The 24,860-nt window shown below is 48.4% G+C and overlaps 4 protein-coding genes across 10 annotated transcripts in view; 1 reads left to right on the top strand and 3 right to left on the bottom strand.

Annotated features, from left to right (window-relative positions):
• The window catches only part of LOC143208220 (growth factor receptor-bound protein 14), a 28,551-nt gene extending 19,244 nt beyond the window's left edge, over nucleotides 1-9,307 (bottom strand). For 2 of the 4 annotated variants that reach the window (XM_076422411.1, XM_076422409.1), the window contains exon 1: nucleotides 3,842-3,977. The gene's annotated coding sequence lies outside the window, so the exon portion shown is untranslated. Of the gene's footprint in view, nucleotides 1-3,841; nucleotides 3,978-8,916 lie in introns of those variants that run through there. The other 2 variants (XM_076422410.1, XM_076422415.1) reach the window with 2 other exon arrangements.
• On the top strand, nucleotides 17-11,061 carry LOC143208218 (protein-lysine N-methyltransferase SMYD4). 3 transcript variants are annotated; one of them, XM_076422408.1, is made up of 9 exons: nucleotides 17-3,422; nucleotides 5,671-5,945; nucleotides 6,071-6,221; nucleotides 6,269-6,628; nucleotides 6,714-6,835; nucleotides 6,916-7,377; nucleotides 7,691-7,907; nucleotides 7,991-8,206; nucleotides 8,582-11,061. In XM_076422408.1, exons 1-9 carry the CDS (start codon nucleotides 3,334-3,336, stop codon nucleotides 8,877-8,879), a joined length of 2,190 nt encoding a protein of 729 aa, XP_076278523.1. In that variant the 5' UTR covers nucleotides 17-3,333; the 3' UTR covers nucleotides 8,880-11,061. The 3 variants fall into 3 exon arrangements, with proteins under 3 accessions (XP_076278523.1, XP_076278521.1, XP_076278522.1); XM_076422406.1 differs by lacking the exon at nucleotides 17-3,422 and adding an exon at nucleotides 4,704-4,990; XM_076422407.1 differs by lacking the exon at nucleotides 17-3,422 and adding an exon at nucleotides 4,704-4,990 and having other exon boundaries at nucleotides 6,287-6,628.
• On the bottom strand, nucleotides 9,458-17,353 carry Yps (Y-box binding protein ypsilon schachtel). 2 transcript variants are annotated; one of them, XM_076422435.1, is made up of 7 exons: nucleotides 17,193-17,353; nucleotides 15,563-15,626; nucleotides 14,600-14,633; nucleotides 14,251-14,512; nucleotides 13,837-14,156; nucleotides 12,950-13,012; nucleotides 9,458-12,596 (listed from the first exon to the last, which is right to left on the bottom strand). In XM_076422435.1, exons 1-7 carry the CDS (start codon nucleotides 17,251-17,253, stop codon nucleotides 12,552-12,554), a joined length of 849 nt encoding a protein of 282 aa, XP_076278550.1. In that variant the 5' UTR covers nucleotides 17,254-17,353; the 3' UTR covers nucleotides 9,458-12,551. The 2 variants fall into 2 exon arrangements, with proteins under 2 accessions (XP_076278550.1, XP_076278551.1); XM_076422436.1 differs by lacking the exon at nucleotides 12,950-13,012.
• A 1,227-nt stretch (nucleotides 17,354-18,580) lies between these two features.
• Nucleotides 18,581-24,860, bottom strand: LOC143208214 (uncharacterized). The gene is made up of 5 exons (XM_076422402.1): nucleotides 23,762-24,860; nucleotides 23,097-23,677; nucleotides 22,475-23,002; nucleotides 19,824-22,400; nucleotides 18,581-19,719 (listed from the first exon to the last, which is right to left on the bottom strand). Exons 1-5 carry the CDS (start codon nucleotides 24,493-24,495, stop codon nucleotides 19,556-19,558), a joined length of 4,584 nt encoding a protein of 1,527 aa, XP_076278517.1. The 5' UTR covers nucleotides 24,496-24,860; the 3' UTR covers nucleotides 18,581-19,555.

Raw genomic sequence — 24,860 nt, forward strand, 5'->3', positions numbered from 1 at the left:
CTTCGGTAAATACTAATCGCGACGTTCGAACTCGAACGAGAGAACGATTCGATCTCGTTGCAAGGTCGTTGCACGATCGTTACGCAACGATCGCTCGAACACGCTGGTCACGCATACGCCGCGTTCATTCCGCTCCTCGTTCGTTTTTACGGCGCATCCGATACCCAAGCGCCGGTACCAAAAACGATCGGAGCATACGAGTCGATCGTTCGAATTTCCGCGGGAACTGTGCCCTCTCGAACCGATGATCCGAGTAAAAAGCGAAATCGAACGGTAACCGACGCGATCACGTGACACCGTAAGCCGTAAGGCAATCTGTAAACCCGCGGGATCGAACAAATTAGCGCACAGTAGTTCGAACGAGGAAGAAAATCAATTTTTTAAATGTTTGGTACATAGATTTTTCATTGCAATTTCATTTACTAGATAGTTGGAGCATTTAAACGAGTAATGATTTTTTAACCGACTTCGAAAAAGGAGGAGGTTACTCAATTCAATCTGTATGTGCCTTTTTTTTTATTCGCTTTTTTTTCTATGCATGTTCACCGATTACGCCGAGATGGATGGACCAATCGGAACGAAACCTTTTGCATCTTGTAGAGTATGTTCCCGTGCAAAAAAATTTTACATTTTTTTATTAATTACGATTTTATTTGCGAAAATGTAGGATGATGATGCCGTTGTGAACGCCGCTGAATATTAGATATTAGGAATAGTAACGACGCGACGTCGTTACCGTTATCGATTGCTGCGGCTTTCAGATATTTATAAATTACGATTTGGAATGAAATTACGATGAAATAAAGAAAATTTTATAAAAGAAATTAAACCGACTTCGAAAAAACGCACTAAAATGTATAAAATAATTTCCATTTAATTTATGTGAATACACACGAACTTAAATACAATACAATCTTTTCGGAGGCGGCGCAAAAATTAAAAATTTTCCAAATGACAGATGTTGCTGATTATGATTTCATTGGAATATGGTGGGCTTGGAAATCAGTAGGTGGGAAGAGAAGATACATTAATATGTGAAAGCATGCAGAAGAATTTAAGGATTTTCGTAATTTCCAGTGTCGAAAATTTTCAATTTCGCGCCGCCTCCGAAAAGATTGTATTGTAGTTAAGTTCGTGTGTATTCACATAAATTAAATGGAAATTATTTTATACTTTCTAGTGCGTTTTTTCGAAGTCGGTTTAATTTTTTTTTAATGAATATTAGTTATTCCTTTGAATAATATGACACGAAAGTTAGGAAACAGGAAAACTGCGATTTTGGCTTATCAATTCGTCTACATACAAAGTGAGTCACCTAATGTTATCATCTCAAATATCTTTGTTGTTTTTAAAGATACGTCAAATGTCGGCAGGACAAAGTTGAATGGTTCAATGGGGGGCTCACATGATACCAAAAATATTTTTGTTTCTATGTGATTTTATTAGAGATATCAAGATCACCTTCATTTTTTTTAAATGGAAGCACCCTATTTTAAACACCTACACTGATAATACCTTTCGTTAGGAATTCAGTGACTATAATTATTCATGCACGTATAAACTTTCTAAGTAGCTCGTAGTCCATATAACAGACACAGAACATTATTATTTTGCATCAACCATTAAAAATTCGCAGTCTACTTGTTAATCGCTCACTAATTTGCGAAGCCCCTTATTTGTAGACTTCATACTTAGGCTTCAAAAACAACAAAGATATTTGAGGTGGCAACGTTAGGTGACTCACCCTGTATAAACAAAGCCACAAGAATCTAAAACATTAAAACACGCGAACAATATTACAATTTGATTCGAACACAAATTGAAGAAAGAGGTATTTTGAATAGTAGAATTAAAGTTTAATTTGGCATAACTGTTTTACGTCAAAAAACGTCAGGATAAAACTTGTTGCAAATTATGCAACACACTTTAAAGTAGATATCCAACCAGGTTTTGGCTACAAACTTCTGCGAACCTGGCACTGAGACTATTTTTTTCTAACTATGTTCGGTCGCATGAATCCGAACGCTCTTTAAAACAGAATTACTTTTCTAAACTTTTACCAAACGACCTGATATTTTGTGATCAATTAGAAGCATTTGTTCACTAAATAACGTGCAATTTGTCCTCGTAAAGAAAATTTAATAACGTGCATTTGTCCCCGTAAACAAAATTTAAAATATACGTTTAGTAGATCTAATTCATCGAAATCTTGGTATGCACAGCTCCTGATCAGTTCCTGCTCAAAATCCACAGATTCGTACATCTTTCGATGCGTGTCGTTTTTTTCCACCGTCAATCGATTTCGATAAAATATTCAGCACATGCAGTAGTTATTGGTACTTTTGATTTAAACGACAAATATTAAGAATTCCTGACATAGAAAATCATTTTATATTGCTTCTTATTTATATTTCAAAGCAACGTTGTAAGTTTTCATAGCAGAGTTCCAAATACGACTGTTAGCAACGCTGGTACATCCAGTAAGACCGACAAATGACCACAATGCAGTGTGAATAGTGTTTTATTAAAATTTTCGTTACGACTATGTGTACTTTTATTATATTAATAAGTGCGTATATGTTTAATTATGAAACAAATTGCCTATTTAACGCTTACCTTTTACGGTGCCAATATTTGTCTTACGATCGATATTCACAGAATATATTTTATAATAAAAGATTTATGACTCGTAAACCTGTTTGAGTTTGCTGAAAAATCTCTATTAGCTTATAATAATAACAAGTTAAGCTCGCATAAACATTTGAGAAAAGATAAAAAGATTTTTACTACGATTTTGACTTAGGGTGCCAATTTAGGGTACCCTCTATTTAACTAACATAGATCTACAAAACGCATATTTTGAATTTTCATTACGCGCCCAAATAAATAAATAAATTTTTTGCCACATAACCGTTGTACCTCTGGCATGCTTTCCTCAAATTTTCAAACAGATTTGTTGGATAGTTCGGTTTTCATAGATTTTTTCCCGCTTTTTGGCCAAATGGGACCACTGTGCAGTGCGGCGGCGAGCTATTGCGAGACGGTTCAGAGATACCATAGCAGTTTACGCGGATGAACGTCCGAAATATTTGGTATCGAATACAATGAAATGTACGATTTCTTCGAGCAGGATCGAATCTTTCCGACGATTGTCCGATCGATCGTTGTCGACGAAACGAGGCGAGATGAGGCAAGTTCGAGCGATACGGAGACAGGGTTACGCGCGACGGATCAAATGTCGCGAGCAAGGTTGCGGACGGAAAAGCTGTCGACTCGAAAGGGACGGATACTAGCCAAAGGCTATTGAAAAATCGACCCCGAACGCGGGAAGGGATGATGCTGCGGTACCAAGATGAGAGGGCCGTTTCCGTGTTCGGTTATTTCTTCCGAGTATCTGTTCCTGTAATCGTAGTCTATTCGAGGTACACATATATTAGTATTAGACCGGAAAGAAAGTTCTTACGGTTTTGCATTTGCATTTAACAGTTAAAAACCTCAAGAACTTTCTTCCCAACCCAATATATCGCTCGGCTACACCGAGTATCGAAAGAAAACTAGATTTTTTTCACATAGTTGCCGAGCCGTGACGAGGCTAACGAAGGTTAACTCGCCTCTAAATTGATGGCGCGTGTCTAAATTGGTCACGCAAAGGTACGTAGCGGTCGAGCGCGCGCACGCGAGCACATACAACTGTAAGCGTGCATCGTCCTCCACCCTTCGAAGTAGCCCATAAGAGATGAAATACACGAAACTACACTTGCTTCCCGTTTTTCGACACTGTTCGTTACCTGACAAGCCTGAAACCGAAACGATGTCTGAGAATCGTGAAATTTCTCGTTACCTTTCCACGTTCGAAAATGAAATCGATCCAACGGTTCTTCGGCGAACGGTCGTGATCGCTCTCGGTGACTCTTCCTCGCCGGTGCTGCTTGGCTCTGATGCAATGTGACGCGACGCGATGGGACGCGATGCACCGTGCGAACAACGTGCAGAGCACCGTGAGGTGCGAGGCGCGAGTGAGATGCACCCACCGTGTTTTGCTGTATCGTCCGAGAGGCAAGAACCGATCAACGTAGGCGGCGAAAGTCAATTGTTTCGGATTAAATAGGAGTCGCCGAGGTCGGGAGGCTCCCAACGGTCCAAAGGATCAACCGTGTCACGCACGTTTCTTAGCTATCGATGACAACACCCCACCGCCGTTATTTGAGTCCAGCGGAGAAGAAAGCAGCGCGATCGCACACTCTGGCATAGCGATGCTGAATCTCGTATCCATCTTTCGCGTTTGAAAAGTTTCCGATGAAACGAACGTTCAGCGAGGAGAGCAAAGCTGGTTGTCCACCGTGGTCTCGGTCTCGGTCTCGGTCGCAACTCGAATGCAGCTCGCTTCAATTCCCGCGCCCGCCACAAACCGAGAATACCATTGGCCGGTGTAGAAGCGACTCGTTTGCAACTCGGGCTCGACTTACGTCACTCGAAGATACTCGAATCCAGCCGCGCTTTGACGAGCTCGCCTTTTTTCTTTGCCGTTATCGTCGTTCCCACGATTTATCGCGGTCGAAGTGCTAATATCGCGAATACTATTTCTCCGCCAACGACCCAACGACACCGGTGTATCGCGAATTCTCTCTCTTTGCCGGTTCCACTCCCGTTCGAATGATCCGGTGGACGATCGCGGGCGGTCAGGACGTTGGAACGTAGTCGGTATGGTCGGTGCCGTCGAGACGGACACGGTCGCGGACGCTCATCGGCGAACCGATAATAATTCGTCGGTCGAACTACACGCGACGGCCGCGATCTCCGTTGCAAAACTGAAAGCACCGCGGTCGCGGTCGAAACACACGGGACAAACTACATCATCGTCTCACCGCGCCGTACCGCTTCTTGCCGCCTCGCCTCACCTCGCTTTGCCTAGCCTCCCCTCCGATCGCGCATCGTGTTATCCAAGTGATTCCGCCGCAACCACGCAACCACGGAACCACGTGTTTTGCCCGTACGTCGTCGCCGATCGCGAGACTCCTGGTCGCCATCGGAACCCCCACTCGAAACGTCCCGCTCCGTATTCTTTCGTCATACTTCCCGGGAGATCGCGCGTCTATCTCTACGAGCTATACTTCTCTCCCGGGGCGATAAACGCACCTCGTTCTCGCGAATAGGAAGGATCGAAGGAATCGGAAGAGAATCTGCGACGCGAAACGAACCGAATCAATGCGGGTACCACCGTGACTTCTCGTCCGGTGATCGATCGAAATCGGCATCGCCATGTGCGCGCGGTGCGCTCGTCGACGCACTCGCGCAACGGGAGCTAGTCCCGCGGAGGTGCAGCCGCGCGAAAATACGTTGCCGAAAATAGCGTCGCGGGCTTCGTCTAAATTTATTCGACCGGTAGCGAGTGATCGCGTGCCGGCGATGTTCCGCGAATTCATCGTCCAAGATCGACCCGGGGTTCCATAGTCGTGTTCGCAGATCGGAGCGACGTCGATCGTGTTTCCGCGATATACTCTAGCACGCTCGCCCGCGGCAACAACTTCGAGGCATCCGAGAACACGTTCGCGCTCGTGGCCGCGTTCACGGTCGGCGCGCGACGATGGAGACCTCCGAACAGTTTTACAGGAATCTGTGCTCGATGGAGACAGTACGATCAGGGAAGAAAGGATTTTTCTGTGACTTTAGCGAACGCGTGGCTGACGTCGCTGGCGAGGCCTGGATCTCGAAGGTGTTCGGCCGGCTCCGGGACGACGAGGCTCGAGCGCGAGCCATCTTCACGGACGAGAAAATAAAAGACACCGTGACCGACACGCTGAGCAGAACGAAGATTCTGTACAGAGCGAAGGACGGGGACGCTTCCAGGGCGAGGAGACTCGAGGCGTACGAAACCGCGGCCAAGGGGGAATGGGAGAAAGCTCTGTTGCTCTTCAGCCAAGCCGTTCTCCGCGCACCACCTCCAGGTCTCGATTCTCGTCGATCTCGTTTTTTTATTATCGTTTTACCATCTTGTCAAATTTTCCGATTGCCAATGTCAGAACTCCGAACCGTTCACTGGAACGTCGCGTCGCGGTTTCGATGGTTTCAGGGAAATGCGAAGCGGTGGACAGGGGCTTGACGCTGCCGTTGGCGTTGCTCGGGAGAGCGGAAGTGTTTGCCGCGTTGAACGAGTACGCGCTCGCCCTCGAAGACTTGAGGTTGGCCGAAGAAGAGGAGGTCAAGCTTTCGGAATGTTTCCGGTGAGTCGATAGTCATTGAGAAATGACAAAACGTGTTCCCGTTTTAGTCCGGAAACCCGTTTCAGAGGAGAACTGTCGAGGAGAAGAGCCAAGTGCGAGGAGCGTATACGGTCCAACGAAAGGAGAGCGATCTGCCCGCGGCAGTGTGAAGGGGCAGGGTCGACGAAAATCGCACATGACGAAAAGTGCGACGCTGGATTATCATTGCTGAGATTGAGCGGCGGCTCGCATCCTCGGCTTCCGGCTGTCTCGGCTCTGCTGGACGTGCGAGAAACGCCGCACGCAGGCAAACAGGCGATCGCGGTCGAGGAAATCGGCCCCGGGGACACGTTGGTGGTCGAGCCACCCCTCGCGGCTTGTCTGCTGCCAGAATTTTTCGGTACTCGTTGCCATCACTGTTTCTCCGGGTGAGTGTCCGAATCCTGTCACGAACCCAACCGCGCCAGTGCTCCCAAGCAAACGCTTTTCAGAGAAACCTCTTTGACCTTTCAGACTCAGAGGCCCGGTAGGATGTCCGGATTGCAGCAGCGTCGCGTTTTGCGGCAGAATGTGCCGGGACCAGGCAACGGCGAGCTATCACAAGTACGAGTGTCCAATTCTGGCGCTGCTCATAGGTAAACTTGTAGTAGAGTGATCATCTTTTCTTCGATCTCGTTTCGCCGAGAACGTTCCGGGATTTTTCATTTGTCGTCAGGCTCGGGAATGAGCGCTCTCAGCATGCTGGCGCTGCGAATGATCACGCAGGCCGGGCCCATCGAGTGCGAAAACATTTGGCGAGCGTTGCGCGCTCGCGACGCTGATGGGGTGGACGAGGATGCATCGGCGAAGCAGTGGTTCGATGGTTACGTGGAGACGCAGAAAACGGAAACGGAATCGAATTCGTGTGCGAAGCTAAGCAAATCCGCGAAACGGCGGAACAGAAGGAAGATGCTGCGCGATTCGAAATATCAAAAGGAGAAAGCGAACACGGAAACCGAGGAGGCAGATAATGACCGGCAACGATGCGTCGATCTCCGAGCTTATGAGCTGGTGATGCACGAGAGCAAGAGAACGGCCAGAGACTTTTTCGAGAGATCGTTGATGGCAGCGTTTCTTCTGAAATGTCTGCAGACGGCCGGCTTCTTTGGAATCTCCTCCGAGCCAGACCGCGAAACGGGTATGAAGTATTAACCCTTTGCACTCGAATGGCGAGTCTGAGGCGCCACTAGAAATTGCCATACCATTATTCAAAACAGTTTTAACATTATTAAATTTGTCTGTATTCTATAAATTGTATAAAAGCTCAACTGTGATATAAGAAAACATGTTCAATTTAATGTGAACAATGTAAAAAAGATTACATAGAACAAAATTGATCTGGGTTGAAACAAATATCATGATATTAGAATTCAAATTGCTTCGAGTGCAAAGGGTTAATGATGACTTGTCCTTGGTTGATTTGAGAACGTACCGAAATATCCGAATTTCAGAACGCAATCGATCGACGGTACCAACGGGGCCCGAGATCGCGGTGGCTGCTCTGCTGCTGAAGCATCTTCAGCTGTTGCAGTTCAATGCTCACGAGGTGTTCGAAACTCGACCAGGCAAGGAGCATCAATTTCGCGGCAGCAAGCCCGTTTACATCGGAGTGGCGATTTATCCAACCGTGGCCCGATTCAATCACGACTGTTATCCCGCGGTGACCAGGTGAGAAGACGAGCGAGCGAACGCGAAACCACGTATATAGCCACGTACATACCACGTGTATAGTTACGTGTTCGTTTGCGCAGATACTTTGCCGGCAGGAGCATCGTGATTCGAGCGACTCGCAGTTTGCGAGTCGGAGACACGGTCGCCGAGAATTACGGGCCGATCTTCACCAAGAGAAGCCTGGAGCAACGGCGGAGAACTTTGGCCGGAAGATACTGGTTCGCGTGCGAGTGCACGGCTTGTCGCGAAAATTGGCCGGGCTTCGAAACCTTGACGAACGACAACGCGAGGCTTAGGTAAGCTGACGTTATCGCGTCTCGAGACAACCAACGAATCGAGCGTGTTCCCGACGGTCCGAACCCCGTTGCATTCGATTTTGGTTGGTCTTCGAAGATGGGAGGGTGGCTAGGCGCGTCGCATCGCGTCGCTGCGCGGTTACGAACAATCGTGGAACGCTAAACGCGATAACCGCGGGCTACGAGGGGTTATCGATGACTTTTTAAAAATCGACCGACTCGTGATTGCGTCGGCGGCGGCAAGAACGCGCGCAACTCCGTCCACGGTTTTCCACGAAATTCTGCGTAGACCGTGCAGATGTTACAGAGACGTACGGCAAGACGCTGTCGAAGCTAGCTTGGGCACAGTTTGACCGGCCGCGTTTCCTGTCGTAGATGCCCGACGGAAGGATGCGAGAAGCTTCATCGACAACCTCGAGGACCGGGCAACCCGATCGATTGCTCGGCCTGTCGACGGAAGGTCGATCTGCGGGAACCGCTCGCGGCTCTGCGACAGTGCGAGCTTGGCTACGAGCAAGGATTCGCAGCGATGGAGGAAGAGCAACCCGACAAGGCGTTGGACGCGTTCCTCGCAGCAGCGAGAACGTTTCATCGAATCGCGGTACCGCCTCACAGGGACACGCACTTGGCCGAAATCGCGGCGAGCGCGTGCATGAGGCACGCTCGAATCTAGCATACATAGAATGTAGAATGTGTGAAATGTACTATACCTCTTTTAGCCTACGATCCTCTTGTTTCTATCACGAACGCGTCACTGGGCACGGCCGATCTCACTTTTCTCCAAACCGACCGATGCGTTTGTCGAAAATCGGTCGACAGCATCTCGATCGTTCGCGCGAGGGATATATGTACGTGTAGATGCTCTCTCGCATATTACTCTCGCCGTTTCGAACACGTCGAATTCGATCCACCGGCCGATTACACCGACTACACTGACGCAAACGTTCGCGCGATCGTCGCAATCTTTCTGGAAAGCGTTTCCGAAGAAAGCCGCCGGAACCAAGAGTGAGACGACGCACACTCCATCGCGATGCAAGACGCGTTGTTCCGCGCGAAATGCAGATAATGCGGAAAACGCGAAAAAAAAACTTCCTAGGCAACGAACGCCACAGCGGTGTTACACAATTCCATCGCCTTGTCGGAATCCTTTGTAAGCTTCGACGAATCCTCCAGCACGGCGATTCGAACGCAAGGGACCGCACGAGGAACGAGAGGAAACGGCAGTTCGAGGAAACTGAAACGCAGTCGATCTTCGGTTCTTCGATTTTGCGATTTTTTTGGCATTTATTTTTTATAATGCACATGTTTCGTGAAAAAATTAAATTCCATATATGAAATTAGCTTTTCGAAGTTTCGCATTTTGGTACAAAATTCACTGGGTTGGAAGGATCGGGAGGTTGGACGTCTCGGAGAAAGGATAATGGAGACGGGACTAGGGTAAAGGGAGCAGGGAGCAGGGAGAAGGGAACAACGGGAAAGAGAAGGGCGAGAATAGGGGTGAGGGCTATTTACCGAACGATGGCACGAACGCGTGTACACGCCACACTGCGTCCGAGACGCGTTCGTTATGCGGCCGCCAAGCCATCTCTTTCAAAGAGACGAGCGCTTTCTCGATCGTTTTCGAGGATTCGGTCGCGTTCGTTATCCGGTTCGGCTCGATTCGATTCGCAACGAGGCGCGGATCTGATCCAATTACGACGTTATCGCGAAGACGTGATTTTGAATTAATTGACTGCCGCGGAAAACGGGGCGCGGCTTCGCGTCGCGATGTCGTTTCGCGACTGATTTCCGTAGAAGCGTGACACGCGTGATTGCGCAGAGATTCGCCGAAACGAACGAACGTGCGAACCTTCCGACAAAGGCATTCTCCGGAAATCGTTCGCGGCTAACAAACAACGCGACGCGACGCAAACGCACTCGCTTCTTTAACCTCGGGGAACCCGATCTCGATCGGTTGCGACGATCGACCGTAATCGGTTCCCTCGCCCGCGCTGCGACCAATCCGAAAGAAACAACGTGCAACGATTGATGACCGAAACCAACGAGATCGAGACGTTTTGTCGGACCGCCAACGGTCGAGCGAACCGGACGAGCGGATCGCGACCGCCTCGAATACCGCGCGTGTTACATGTATTTCTCTCGGGCGTACCTTGATTCGCCCGATTCTTCTCGATCATGCAATTTCTTTGCTTGTTGTTGTTCCTTATTTTCTTATTCTTTTTTTTTGTCTCATTTTGTGATTTCTTTTTTTTACTTCGATATTCACTTTCAACACATGCATTGTTCTTTTTTCGCATTCAATTACAATGTTTGCGTTCTAAGCGTTACTTTCTTTCTCGGCTCTTTTCTTTCATTCTTTCCCTCGTCGCCTAACTTCGCTTTCAATCTACTTTGTACTTCGTGGGAGTGGCAGCGCGATCGCGACAACTGAATAATTCGATGCATACTTGAACCTGTGTTTTACGAAACTTTTGTCCATCTATTATTCTATGTATTACCGAATAACCGATCGATCGCAAAGAAACGCGATCGTGCCTAGTTTTCTCCCACTCGGCACTGCACTCGCGCGCACACACTCTCCTCGCAGCGTTCGCTTCTCTTTCCTCCTGTATCCCCAAAAACTTGTTGCCGGAAAATTATACCGCTGCGCCGGGGACACGAATAGAGCGAGAGAACGGATGCCGTTGCTGACAACTGCATAGAAAACGATCAGGGAACGAACGGGATATTACAACTAACGACGAAAACGACAAATGGAAACAAACAAACTGATATATCCAACGATCGTGGAAACAAAACACAAAACTAATTTACAATAACGAACTGCGGTAGTTTCGAAACGTTCTTGAAAGAAAATTGTATACTTTATTTTCCGACGATAGGACTACAAACTAAAATTTAAAAAAGTAGCTTCGTTTTCATGCAAAATCATATAAATCTCTCTCTCCCTCTCTCTCTCGCACACATTCGCTCCCTTTCGCTCTTCCTCTCACTCATTCAGTTTGGTTCTCTTTTTTGTTTGTGTACTCGTTTCGCTCTCTCACTCGATCGACGAATCACGGGATTCGCGTCGTAGATCGAGTCGTAGCAAAATGACTACGACTTCCTAATATATCGTACGCAATCGTCGCGCGCGAGTTCTCCGAATAATCGCGCATTCGTAAAAGAACAGCGACGATCCGGAAACCGCGGACAGATCGACCCTCGGGCCCGCCAGGGGCACACCGGCCGAGTATACCGTCGCTGAAACGATCGGACGAGACACGCTTGTCTCGTACACGCTTGTCTCGTACACGCTTTCGCATCGCCGCGATCGAAACAGTCGAACGAGCGAGGATCGAGGAAGATGAAAACGACGCATCGGACGACCTCCGTTCGTCGAAACGCAACGAAACCAATCGAATCGAGCGTTCCGAGAAACGGAACAATTTCGAGAAAATTTGCGCGCGCGCGCGCACACACAATGTTGCACGTTCACCTTGAGACCGGATACGTCGAAACAACCCAACGTATATGTGTATGTATACATATACATATATAGTGTTAAACTCAAAGACGTCTACGTAAAACGATCGAATGCGTTTCGTTGAAGAAAAATGAAAACATATGAAACAATGAATACGCAAAAACAAGAACAAAAATAGCAGTTTCGTCCATACGAGTTGGTATCGTGCCCCCCCCCCCCCCATCACCGTGCATTTTCCTTTTATTCGCGATTTCGTTTTTTCCCCTTCGATCAAAATTTCCCTATCGTGTACACCGAATTGGTCGCAGTCGCGATTTTTGTCCGTCGCGTTACGTCTGTCGTTGGTCATCGGTCGTACGTCGTCCGTTGTCAAATTTCGGCGCATCCGTGGCTGCCTCCGTTTTTCTTTTTCGTCCGTTTTCTCAACAGAGGCGAGACTACACGGCTGCACCCTCCCGCGAAACATTCGGCACGATAGCATCGTTGAATGTGCGCGAGTTTCGTCGCGCATCGTCCTCGACGCGATTGCTGGCCTCGTGGTCGCTGTCCGTCATCCCGTCACCTTCTTCTCTTTCTCCGCGGTAAGATTCTCCGACAAAAGTATAACGTAGTTCTCTCAGAGGCATCGCGGTTCCAAGGTGATCCCCGCGATCGAGAGCGCGAGGTGTCTTTTTCTCAGGAGAGTGTGGTGTGCTGTTGATTCGTTGGTTTCTTTGCCTTTCTTCTTTTTTTTTTTTTAGATTTTTTGTTCGATTCTTTTGTTACGTTGTTGTTGTTGCCGTTGTTGCTGTTGCTGCTGCTGCTGTTTCGGTGTATAACGGGTGTTGGTGTTACTTGTTAAAAGGAGTGGTTATGTCGTGGTGGTACCATTGCTGTTGATTAAGCGGTGCTTTCGGTAGTGGTGTTCTGAACCGGCTGGCTTTCCTGTAAAACGCGACGCACCAATCAGAAGGGGTTCGATCGAATCGACTATCGCGAAAGATACTCGTTCGTACGAGGGTCACGGGCAAAAGAGTAGCCGCGTCTTTTTTTTCTAGGTTATTGGCTAGGCCAACGATTACGCGCGTTATATCGGGCGAAATGAAACGAGTTACGGGGGATATACAGAGTGTACGTGAATTGATCGGAAAGTGGAAAAATGGAAGAGTGGAAGAGCGAAAAGTAAACGAAGAGCATGCCGCGAGATGAAGGGAGCGATCGTGTCAGAGGAAGACAGTAGAGAACGGTATGAATCGGGGGAGGAGGTGGGAGAAGAAAGAAAAATAAAGCCACGTTACCTGTGGAGCAGGGGCAGCGGCAGGTGCATCCTTATCTATAGGTGCATCCGACTTCTGCTCCGACTGAAAATAGCACAAAAAGAGACGTGCAATAGTGTGTGTGCCAAGCGCTACGCCAATTTACGATGAGCATTCGTCGGCGGATCGCCGACGTCGGTCGATCCGCCAACAAACAAACGAATGAATAAATGAACAAACGGCTGTTTATCGGGTGTGTTTCGTGTTCAAGAGAAAGCTAAGGACGATACGAGAACGTTATAGGAACGACGTCCGACAGCGATCGTAGGCATCTAGCGACTCGATCCAAACGTATCGTTGCTCTTCGCAATTCGCGCGAGAATCGATTCCGAGAAAGGAGGAAAACGACCGCCGTCGATGGTTGCTACCTGGACAAACGGACGACAGGCTTCGGGACGCGGATAGATAGGACTCGTGACAGGGTTGGGTTTGTTGGCGGTGGTGTGTCGTTGACGAACTCTGTTGATCGTTTGCTGGCTACTAGTTGGCCTCGGCTGCCTGACAACTCTTCGCTTGTACCGCGGTCGAAGCGGTCTCTGGAGACCGTCGGCCGGTGTCGAGCCACCACCTTCTTCGTCATCGTCAGATACCTGGGTCGAAACGTTTCATGGTGGGAGAGGGAGGACCAGAAAGGAAGAACCGCGAGGACGGGAGAAGAAAAGCAGAAACCGTGCGATAGAACCGAAAGAAACCGAAGTAACCGAGGAAACGGAGAACGAAAATGGAATCGGAAACGGAACCGGCATAGCGGAAGTATAGGACTGGGTAAAGCGAGAGAGAAAAAAAGTTAAAGTGTGGACAGAGAAAAAGAGAAAGAGAAAAAGAGAAAAAAAGAGAGAGAATGAGAGCATCGAGAAAACTATACAGACTTTTGTTTGCCCATCCTGGCTGCGAGGACGACGAGGAGGACCACCGCCTCTTCCTCCGCGGAAATTACGGCGGTAGTAGCGGCGAGAAGCTCCACCTCGGCCGCGAGCACCGCCTCCGCGGGGCACACCCTCGCCACCGGTTCCCTCGCCTTCCTGTTCCTCGGCTTCTCCGGAGTTATCGGTTTGCTGTTGCCCCGATGGTCTGGATCGCCTCGGTGGTCCGCGGTAGTAGCATTCGTAATGCCCTCGGACTCTGTAACGCCGCACTATTTGTCCACCACTCTCGCCTACGTTGGCTTCGTCCGCGGATTTGCCTTCGCCTGAAATACGTCGAGAACGTGCGTTAACATATCGATCGGAAAACATCTCGGATCAAGAAAATGTGAATGTTAAATTCGAATTGCTCGCACGAACCGGCTTCGTAGCCCTCCTGGCCCTCGCGTGGTCTGCGTTGAGTTCGGGTGTTGCCACGTTTTGGACCGATGTACCAGTGAACTCCGCGGAATCCACGTCGCTTGTCGGCAGCGTAAGGCGAACCCTTTACCGCTTCCCCGGAAGGACCGGTAACGTTGGCCGCTTCGTGACCCTTCTCGCCAATCACCACGTCGAATTCGACTACTTCTCCGTCGCCGACACTACGGACGATCTTCCTTGGGTTGTTCTTTACGATAGCCGACTGCAAACAACACAGAGGTTAGTCTCTCGGATACATCTTTTGGGTCCAGGAACACGGACCCACATTTCCAAAGAAAAGTCTACTTACTTGATGGACGAACACATCCTCCTTGGTGTCGTTCCTGAAACAATTCGGAAAATCGATTAGGCACGATCATTCTTCGAGCAGTTCGCGAAGAGGAAACGGTCGACGACCGGTGATCGCGAAACTCCATTCGCCACTCCGTCAATCCGTAGCCTGTAATCCGCAATCCGCCGCCCACCACCCGACGAGCCGGCTGCCGGCCGGTCGCGCGTTTCGTCGCATCGCGCAATCTCACGTTCACAAGCGCCAGCCTGTTTCTCGGCCGGCGGGAACGCGAAGAGATATTCTGTGCGTCTCGGAACATGGATCGTTCGAACAAGGTCTCGAGACGATCCAATGGGTATCCGGATGCGATATTTTGCTCTGCCACTCGCTGAAAGATTCCGTTCGATCCGCAAAAGCTACGCGTTCGACGGTGCGAATAAGCGGTGGCGTTCAAAATCTTAGCTTCTGCTACGAGAACCGGACCCGGACCGAATAAGACTCGCTCGCGGTAGGAGTAATCTCTACGCGTAACCTCCAAAGACTCGACACCGCTTCATGGTTCGCCTCGCCTCGCTGACTTTCGTCGTGTTCTGCCTGTTCGAGAGCACGGTAGGATTTCTAGATTGTACAGTCTTTTTAAACGTTGCGTTGATCGCGTTATACGGGGCTTACCGTCGACGATGTTTGCGAGGCGGACGAGGCTGTCGAGTCAGGAAACGAAAGCTTGGCGAACAGCCAGACTTTAGCATAGATCGAGAAGCGTCTAGAAATAGCGGAGAATCGAGATTCAAGGTACGAGGAACCGGTGGAGTCTCCTGTTAATCGTTGCTGCGCGTGGACCAAACGTGTAGACGAACAAACCCGGACGGTCTGCCTTTAACAACAGGAAGTCGACGCGAAGAGGAAACTACACCGAATCTACGTCGACAAAAGAAATCGATCGGAAAGGATACCGGCACGCGGACGACGGTAGTTACTTACCTGTTGATGAATCCGTATCCACTCTTCACGTTGAACCATTTCACAGTCCCGGTCACTTTGTTAGCTGAAACCCAACAAAAACGAAACGCTCTAATTAGGTATTTGCTGTGTAACGGAACACCGCGCTGCTGCACGGTCACCGCGACTAAGCCTTCTTTACGAGAACACGTCCCTAATTGCCCCCCTCCTCTCCGCTATACACTCCTTTACCGCTGCGCCCTACCATACGCGTTCGCGTTCCCTCGACCCGCCAACTTTTCGAGTACGATTTGTCAAACGTTCGACAAATTTTTTTTCGATACGGATAGCTGACACCAGCGGAGTGTCCAACGATAAAAAACTTGAAAAGGCTGGAAAAACTATGCCCAACGAAACGTTCCGTACTTTCGAATCAGATGTTTTCCCCTCGATCTGTCTGCACGCTCGAAGGAAGTGTTTTTATTGTATTTGCGAATCGATGGAGCCTCGATCACAGATAGCGACGATCCGTACCGTAAATGTTTACGTGTTTACATCGCGGACAGACGAAACGACATTCCGGGGACGAACGATACCCTGGAATAACAAGGGTTGGGTTCATTGACAAAAACGATTTTATGACTCCTGTGTTTGGAAAAGGTCGTTGACGACGATCGAATTGATCGCGGCAACCGATATCTATCTCCGTTCGCGCGCACCAGAAAAAGGATTTGCGATTGTATATGTATTACGTTTCCCCGACGTTTACTCGACCGAGTCGCGCCAACAATTTCTACACGCTTCGAAACGCGCACAATGTTTTCCAATGCGTTCGATGCGCGCGATATTTTCTATTACGCCTTCCCATTACAGCTTTGTTTCGCGCCAACGAGAAAAACAACAGGGAGTACAATATCAACGAATTCTAGTTTGAGAAACGACTATGCCCCACCGCGTTTTCACGAATTTTCGATAGATTCGAGGATTTCGATGAATTTCGGACTGCGAAATGTTACGAGCAGGATGGGAGCGAGAGAAAGAGAGATAGAGCGTGCGAGTGAGATAGCAAAGGACGGGGAGGGGTGGAAGCTAGGCAAAGATAAAGATAGATAAAGATATAGATGGAAACTGAAACAGCGACAAAGACAGAGATGGAGATGGAAATAGAAATAGAAGTAGAATTAAAAGCGCTGATCGATGTATACACGAGCATGGACACAGGTACATACGTAGGACACCGATAGATCCGGGGAGAGGAGGAACAAAAAGGAAGAGAGAATGAGAGTGAGCGAGTTAGAAGGAGAGTGAGAGCGAGGGAAAGAGAGAGAGAGAGAGAGAGAATCGGAGCAAAGAAGCGTACGGAGGAAAGAAATATTGAAAGTTTAGGTGCGAGAGAGATTCGAGAAAGGAGCACGGAGAACTGGCGGTATTGAGCAAAACGAAATTAAACTAAATGAAAAGAACGAAAAGAAGATTAGCCGGTCTAATTAAGCTCCAAGACCGCACACGCCGGTCACATGCCACATGGTTGAACGTCTGCTGCTCGCGGACGCCATTACCGCACGCGGACGATACGGTAGACGACGAGTTCGCCGCTCTCCCTTTCGGCCCGATTTTTTCACCGGAAAGATGCGCGGCTGCGATATCTATCAGTAACAGAGTGCTCACTCACCGATGACCAGCTTCGGCTGGACAGCCTTTGGTTGTTCGGGCTGTTTTTCCGGGTCAGCCATGGTGGTGGTGTTCAGGTGTTAAGACACGCCGCTGCCGAACCTAGATGTTCCCGTCTTTCTGGTCGTGGTGTTGGTTCCCTTCTAATGTTCCCAACATGGCTGCGCCTCCAGGCGACCGTGCAAACATCCTTCCCGTCTAACGAGCGATCCGATAGGTCGCCGTGCCTACCAGTTTCACCGCTCGACCAATCCCGCGCAGAGTTTCACGGAACGCGCGTGACGTACTCGCGCGCTACTTCCTCGTTTTCTCGCTCGCTCGCGCTCGCGCTCAAGCTCGGATTCGGTTCGGGCTCGAGTTCGCGTCCGTATTCGCCCTCCCGCCCTCGCCATCTCCATCACCCCCGTCCCCGTCATCGTCCTCGTCCTTAGCCTTACCCTAGCTCTCGCACTATGCCCCCAAAGTCCTTCGCACTGACGATGGGACTCGATCCAAACTAATTAAAAGATCTCGTTAATTCGATGGACCGGAAAAATTGTTTTCTTACGATTTGACATTTTAACAACATATTCTTACAGCTTTACGGCTAAACTGAAAACTTTGGTAACGCTGAAAAGTACTCTGCATGACTCGAATGAAGTCCAGCGGGACGCCACATCTACTTTTCCATAATTTTATTCGCAGCATTGTCACCTCAACCAATAGCAAAATGATGTGTATGCTAATAACCAATCGGACTCCTCTTTTCCCTGTGTCGTCCCAGAAGTCTTTTTTCGAACAAAGCATAATACGTGGAGTAACGAGGCGCGCGTACCTACAAATCGAAGTGCTCGGCACTGGTCAGCGTTCGTGGTAAAGGCCAACTATTGCACCGGAGCACCGTGCGATTGCCCATCTCGTACCCCTATGTTATGAAGACCTATCTTAGATGCATTACACGATAAACGAACATTTTCTATCGAAACGATGCCACTTTTATTTTTCAATATCTTTTTATTCCTTCTAGTTAATACGATACCTACACTCGATCCAAATCGTGGTCCACAACGATAAATTTTCTCTTTTTTAAACGCTCTTACTGCTACCGCTGTAAACTTTGAAAAAAAATCTATTATGATCGTTTAGAAAAATTTTAGTAGATTCTTCGAATGTTTTAGTCGTGCTAAACGTCCCAAGTTTGGAATTATCACTCTGGATACCTCTGTTTTTAGAAATACCGGAGAACTGTCTTATACGTTATAGTTTTGCAGCTTTCTCGTCCTCTTTTTTTTCCTTCTGTTCCAAGTCCGTAACTCGATTTTTTCACTCGTCACCGATCGACGTTCATTTTTCAGAAATATCGAAATTCGATTCCGCTGGCAGGAGGGAAGGTCGGGAAAAAATACTGTAAACGTAAAACGAAACTTTACTCGAAAAGCGTCAACGTTCGTATTTCCGACGTTCTTAAACTGTACAATAACTCGAAAATACATCTGCCTCGTTGAAGCGTAGAAAAAAATAACTGCGTATTCTTTTACAATAATCATCGATCGACCGGGAAATCTCGTTAATTCACTGTTATTATCGCGTTGCTTCGATTTCCAGGTAACGCCGTTGAAGAGAAACGCGAAGCAGCTTCTCTGCTTTCTGTTATTACCTCGGGAACAACGGTAATACATTATGTCCGTTGGACCGTTCTCGGAGAAACTGCACCAGTACCGGATACGAACACGAACACGAAGCAGTCGCGATACCGAATAATAAATTTATCATATAAAAGAATTTCGTCGACGTTAAAACTACGCTTGTTGAAAATCGATTGGTCATTACGAATCGCGTCAAACATCGCAAACAAAAATCTACCATGATTCGTCCATTTGTGAAAAGTTAACGGGTAAAGCGAGCATTGCTTTCCGCCGTCCACGAATCGATCGACGAACTGTGAACGATGAACGGTGAACAGTGAACTATCGGCAGTGAACGGTAAACGTTCTACGTTCAACGAACAAATTACCCAAACTACCAGATAAATTCGCGTGCATAAACGGCTACGTGATTTCCCGTTGTTTTTTCCTTTCTCGTTTCTCTTCGTTTTCACTGGTCGGTCGCGCGAGTTGTGCGAAACAGACTTTAAAACGGTGCGAATAAAAAGAATCGTTTGAACGTGTTCGTATGTACAATCTGAATACGTTTGAACAATGACGAGAGATGTATTTTGAAATGACAACCAGTCGTTGAACGAGTAAATGGTTCTCTTTGAAACTGCGTAGCACGTTGCGCGTTGTCCCTGATAATTCTTTGATGTCGGTGAAAATACGGGTATAGCGAAGCGGAGCCGAATTGGGTCAGGTCGAATCGAGTCGACGAAGAGATTCATGTTCTTCATCATCTCGGCTTTCTAGTCCGGACGCTTCTGGATCTTGGGGCGGTGGAACCGCTTCCGATGCTGAACATGCCAGGCATTGATGCGTTGAATGTCGGTGCGTTTGTTGTACCAAAATTGATTGCCGGCGTCGTCGAGGGAGCAGAAAAGTTGAATCCTGTAGTCCCTGCGAACGAAACACAACATTTCATTCGAACAGTCCCGCAATGGAGTTACTACAATATTATACAATAGACGAAATTGCGCGAACATCGAATCATGAATAATCACCTGGTTTCGAAGCGGTCGGGGCGGCATTGTTATTCGAATTGTTACCGCTGCCGTTGAATGAAAAACTGGCGGCTGGCTGCTGCGGCGGTTTCTGGTTCGCTCCAAAGGTAAACCCGCCGGCGGCATTGTTGTTCGCGTTACTTGTACTTCCGGATCCGAACACGGTCGTGGACACATTCGGCGTGGCAAACGGCGAAGCTTGACCGAACGTCGGAGTCTTGTTCTGGCCGAATGCAACGGTAGAACCGAGAGCTGGTCCGGAAGCGTTAGCGGGCGTGGCAAACGTTGAACTAGCCGCGCTTTGACCCGCAAATGTATTAGGTGTGCTGTTGCAAATTACTGTGGAACGCGGAGCGGAAGAAGAGGTAGCTGCGGGAACGGAGGTCGACAAAGCGGCAGGGGATCCAAATATGGGAGGGGCTGCGGACGCGGATAAAGATGCGGATGCTGGTGTAGATGCTGATGCGGATGGGGCTGCGCCGAATATGTTGGCTGTGCCAACGAAAGCATGTAGCATAGGATTTTGCCCATCTGAGGCGGTGTTGCTGTGAGATCCAAAGACGGGAGATGTGACGTTCGTAGCAGCGAACGCGGGTGCCGTTGTGTTCTTGGAAACAATTGTGGCGCCGAAAATCGATGTAGTTGGGTTGCTCGAAATGCTCGTGGTACTACTGAGAGTGGCCGCAGTAGTCGATGGTATTCCGAAGATGGGCGTCGTGGTACTAGCGAACGTTCCTGTTGTACTCTTCAAGTTCTCCGACAGAGGTTTCGTTTGGCCAAAGATATTACCCGGTGTTCCAAAAGCGGACGTTGGATTCGTATTAGAGAACACGTTGTTGCCGATCGATCCGGTCTCTCCGGAAGAGGGTGGTTTCGCGACAGAGCCAAAAATCGAAGTGGAACTCGTGTTCGCTATTCCCGAGGAAGCCCCAGACACCGTCGTGTTCGAGAAGATCGTCGTAGAATTGGCGGACGTTGCGGCGGGGTGCGAACCGAACAAAGACGGTGGTGCGGTGGTGCTCGAGCTACTCGCTACGGTCGTGCTCGCGGTCGAAGAAGCACCGAATATCGATTGTCCGGGCGTTGTTCCGAACACTGATCCAGCCGACGTCGTAGCGGCATTCCGGAATATCGAGACGGCGTTCGTATTAAATTGCGAACTATTGCCGACGTTGCTGCTGTTTGTCGCTGCTGTCCCAAACGTTGGTTTATTCAAATTATTATTGCCGCTACCGAATACCATCGTGTTCGATGTACCCGTCGGTACGTTAGTCGCGGCAGTGGTCGACGTTATATTGCCGAAAGAAAATCCCGGTTTGTTGCTGTTGCCGTTACCGGATGCTCCCGAAGAAACAGTGCCGAAGGAAAAGTTCGGAAGCCCGGTCGATTGGAACAGAGGCGTCGTGGTTTTTGCTTTCATCGACGAATCGAAAGCAGAAGTTGTTGCCGACATGGTCGCAATAGGATTGGATAACGATGGTGCTTGATTCGTACTGGATGCGGTAGAAGCTGCTGCAGGCTTTATTGCATCGCTAACGCCTTGATTATTCTGCGAAGGTGAAGCGAAGGCGGGGACAGAGGCAGACGTGTTCCCACCAAAACTCGAGCCAAACGCAAAACTCGCTTCAGACTTCAAAGGTAGCGGGGAAGTGCTACTCTTATTTTCAAAACCAAACATTGGAGTCAGTACCGCGGTAGCCGGTGTGACCGAGGATGTTGTAGCGGGAATGCCACGTGTCAGCACGTTGGGTCCTTTGTTTTCTAACGCGTTGGAACCTATAGATGTCGCCGCAGACCAACCACTCGGAAGCGACAACGGAAACGCAGGTTTGCTTGTTCCCGACGTCGTGTTCGACATCGACGGGATTTTCTGTGGCGCTAGCAACTCGTTCGTTTTGGTTTTTACGTCGAGAGATGATGAGCTCGCTAGAATACTTGCTGGAATACTCGCTGGAATACTTGTTGGAATACTCGCTGGGATACTCGCTGGAATACTCGTTGGAATAGAGGAGAACATAGTGCCGCTGGTCGTGTCTCCGATCGAATGCGACGCCGAGGGTGTTGTCCGGGGAACCGTCAACGGAGCAGAAATGGTGGAAGCGCGATGATTCGAAAGATCGCCACCGGCCAATGTGAACGTTCCTGACGACGGAACCAAGTTGTTTGTTGTCGTAGTCGAGCCCACGTTGAAACCGTGAACCTTGGAATTTCCCATGGTCGAGTTCAAACTCGTTGCGGTCGACGGAAGAATCGCGTTTCCAGGTGCGTTCGTAAACGCGACTTCGGATGATCCAGTTAGTACCGGACTAGAAGTTGGGTTCAAAACTGGAATGTTGCCATTCGAAGTATTCGAATCCAACAACGTCTCTTTTTTCGGAAGGTCGAAGGCCACGTGTTTCGGCGATTTGGTTCCGGGACCCAGAGCGATCGCCGACGTAGAGATTGGCGTGGTATTCGCGTTCGTTGTAGTTGTTGAAGATTTCAATGTGGCACAACTCGCTGAAGAAGACGGAGCAGATTTCGCGGTGTTTACCTCTTCCGCTTGAATCACTACGTCCGGATTGATTTTACTAGTTGCTGAAAGGAGACATGAATCGTCTAAATTAAGAATGGAACTGCTCGTCGAACGGTTCTACATAAACCTTACTCACCTTTACCGGATATCGCGTCGAACATACTTTGAAGTCTCGCCTTCATGCTGGTCTGCCGCATATCCGCTATATCCTCCTTCTTGATCTCTTCTACGTCGTCCGTAGTGAATTTCGCTCGAATATTGCCCTGCTCTTCGACCAGCATTCTCAATTTCTCGTTCCTCTCCGGTTCCGCTCTCATGAACAATTTGTTGGTCAGTTTAGATTCTGCGATTCGAGATTCTCCATTGTACCGCTTCCCTTGGTTCGCATCGATTCTCCCTGTATCGCGCGAATCTGTCTCCACGGTTTTCGAGCTAGGCTTCAAAATTCCCTTCAAAGGTGATAGCTTCCCTTCTATCCGATCGAAACTGTTTCGCGCATTCGGGTGAAGCTTTTCGGAAGCCTTTGCCTCGTTGTGATCACGGTACTTGCCGTTCGTGATCTCGGTGCCTGGATTAGGTGACGTTTGGGCACTGGAATTTGCCACAGATTCCAACGACTTGAAATGCTTTTCAAAGTCTGGTGTCCCGCTTCGTGAAAAATCTCCTGTGAAACGAATCCGGTGTGTAAGATTCAAATGACAGATCAAACAGAATGAAATAACAAATAACAAGGGGAACGATATCGACTTTATACTTACTAGCTTTTCTTTTAATGCCGGAAACTAAGTTCCTGCTGGAACTCAAAGAATGCAAAATATCGTAACAAGAGGGTGTCTTGGTTCGTTTCGCGGGTCTAACAGTTTTGTTTTGAGGCGAGATGTCTTCCTCTGATCTCGAGGACTCGTCTCTGCTTCTCTTCTGTTTAGTTTCGTCCAGAGTCTCGATTTCGTTTGCAGGAATACCACCTGTACGCTGCTTTTTAGCCAAGTCGAAAGCAATCTCCTCTCTCTCGGCGTGTCTCTTCAACGGCATCTCTCTGAATCCATAGGGAACGCTTTCCAAGTCAAGACTGTCATCCAAACCACACATATTTGACAATATTTTTTGCTTCCCAGATGGAGAGTAACGGACAGCATCCGGTGGTGCTACTCTGACGATCACCGGTGTTTTCGTCTTTATGCATTTCGCATTTATCAATGGAACCGGACTACCCTGAAGATTTACTTTTGGAAACTGTCCCACTTGATACTGAGACTGATGAGTTAACCTATTGCTAGCTTCCGCTGCATATTTTGTTAATCTGCCAGCAAGACCTGGAGAAGTTACGTCTTGATATACTCTGTAACATAAGGGAAAAAATGTATAGTAGCAATGCTGTGATACAAACTAAACATCTACATCGCAGAAAGAAAACTATACTTACTTTGCATCGATATTATACCTGGCCGAGGATAAAGGTCTACCCGGCGACAGGGATGGCTTGTCCGTTGTCACGCGAGCTTTTGGACTAATCGTAGTACCCCATGGAGACCCTTCTTCTCCGTGTGATAAATCACGGTACCGAGAATACATGGGGGATATCCCACTATGGGATGGAGTCTCGTCTGACGATTGATTCTCAAATTCCTCGTTGTTTTGTGAAAATATCGGTGTACTTGTGAGTTTGGTTAGGGAATTACGGGCGTACGACTTAGGTCGAACCAGCTCGTTCGCGTTCGATTCTCGCAGATTTCTTGAAATTGGGCTGAGCTGCGTTATTGGATCGAACTTGGACGAATTCCTCCTGGTGGGGTACGGATCGGCGCTGAGCTGATAATGCGTTCCACGACGTCTGTCCATCCTGAACTTGGTTAGGTAGATTTCGAAAAAACGGCGACTCGCGGTTTCCCAAAATGTACGTAACCACCGATAAATTTGTCCGGCGATACTCTCGAAATGTGTGCGAACTTCAAGAAAGACGCGCACGCAATAATCGAAAAGAAAAGACGCGTGCGGCGCCAATGAACTGTCGTTGATGATCAAAGAATAGCACGCGTAAATAGTGAGGAAAAGCAAAATCGTTAGAAGGAGAATCGGCCCCCAAACGTTGTACAGAAACACACAGCCACTCGACACACTTGCTAAGGCGGCGATACTCCGATATCCTAAATCCCACATATTATTTCAAACAAATAACCTCTCCATGTTTGAAAAGAGCACACTCACCGAATCACCGGAACTTTGCTGCGTAAAGTCCAACGACATTATCGACGTAGCAACTACTACGCAATTCGAAATATCTTCTTTCGAGTTACGAAAGGTTCTTTTCATTTGTGCTCGAAACGTTTTGATGAAAAACTAGCGCTTGCTCAACGGACAAACGATATCATATCAGAGGTATTCCTGCGAAATTGTTTATACGCACCGTTACCGTTTCCGTGTATCTATTTAGATCAGACTTGGGTGGAATATTAACTGCTCGATCCGAACCAATCCGAGCTGATCCGAGCACAGTTCATATATGTAGTACAGGGTACAGACTA

Source organism: Lasioglossum baleicum, chromosome 4 (genome assembly GCF_051020765.1).
Source record: "Lasioglossum baleicum chromosome 4, iyLasBale1, whole genome shotgun sequence".
Classification (NCBI taxonomy): domain Eukaryota; kingdom Metazoa; phylum Arthropoda; class Insecta; order Hymenoptera; family Halictidae; genus Lasioglossum; species Lasioglossum baleicum.

What these genes read in the sequence shown, in the direction of transcription:
- LOC143208218 (XM_076422406.1), top strand. Translation starts at nt 4,704, where the DNA reads ATGGTCGGTGCCGTCGAGACGGACACGGTCGCGGACGCTCATCGGCGA. An exon ending in CGGAACCACGTGTTTTGCCC is followed by an intron (nt 4,991 to 5,670) that starts GTACGTCGTCGC and finishes CTGTGACTTTAG; the next exon opens with CGAACGCGTGGCTGACGTCG. An exon ending in AAGCTTTCGGAATGTTTCCG is followed by an intron (nt 6,222 to 6,268) that starts GTGAGTCGATAG and finishes TTCCCGTTTTAG; the next exon opens with TCCGGAAACCCGTTTCAGAG.
- Yps (XM_076422435.1), bottom strand. Translation starts at nt 17,253, where the DNA reads ATGGCTGACCCGGAAAAACAGCCCGAACAACCAAAGGCTGTCCAGCCG. An exon ending in CCAGCCGAAGCTGGTCATCG is followed by an intron (nt 15,627 to 17,192) that starts GTGAGTGAGCAC and finishes GTTGGGTTTCAG; the next exon opens with CTAACAAAGTGACCGGGACT. An exon ending in AGGATGTGTTCGTCCATCAA is followed by an intron (nt 14,513 to 14,599) that starts GTAAGTAGACTT and finishes TGTTGTTTGCAG; the next exon opens with TCGGCTATCGTAAAGAACAA.
- LOC143208214 (XM_076422402.1), bottom strand. Translation starts at nt 24,495, where the DNA reads ATGTGGGATTTAGGATATCGGAGTATCGCCGCCTTAGCAAGTGTGTCG. An exon ending in CGGCATTAAAAGAAAAGCTA is followed by an intron (nt 23,003 to 23,096) that starts GTAAGTATAAAG and finishes TTCGTTTCACAG; the next exon opens with GAGATTTTTCACGAAGCGGG. An exon ending in CCCGACCGCTTCGAAACCAG is followed by an intron (nt 19,720 to 19,823) that starts GTGATTATTCAT and finishes TTTCGTTCGCAG; the next exon opens with GGACTACAGGATTCAACTTT.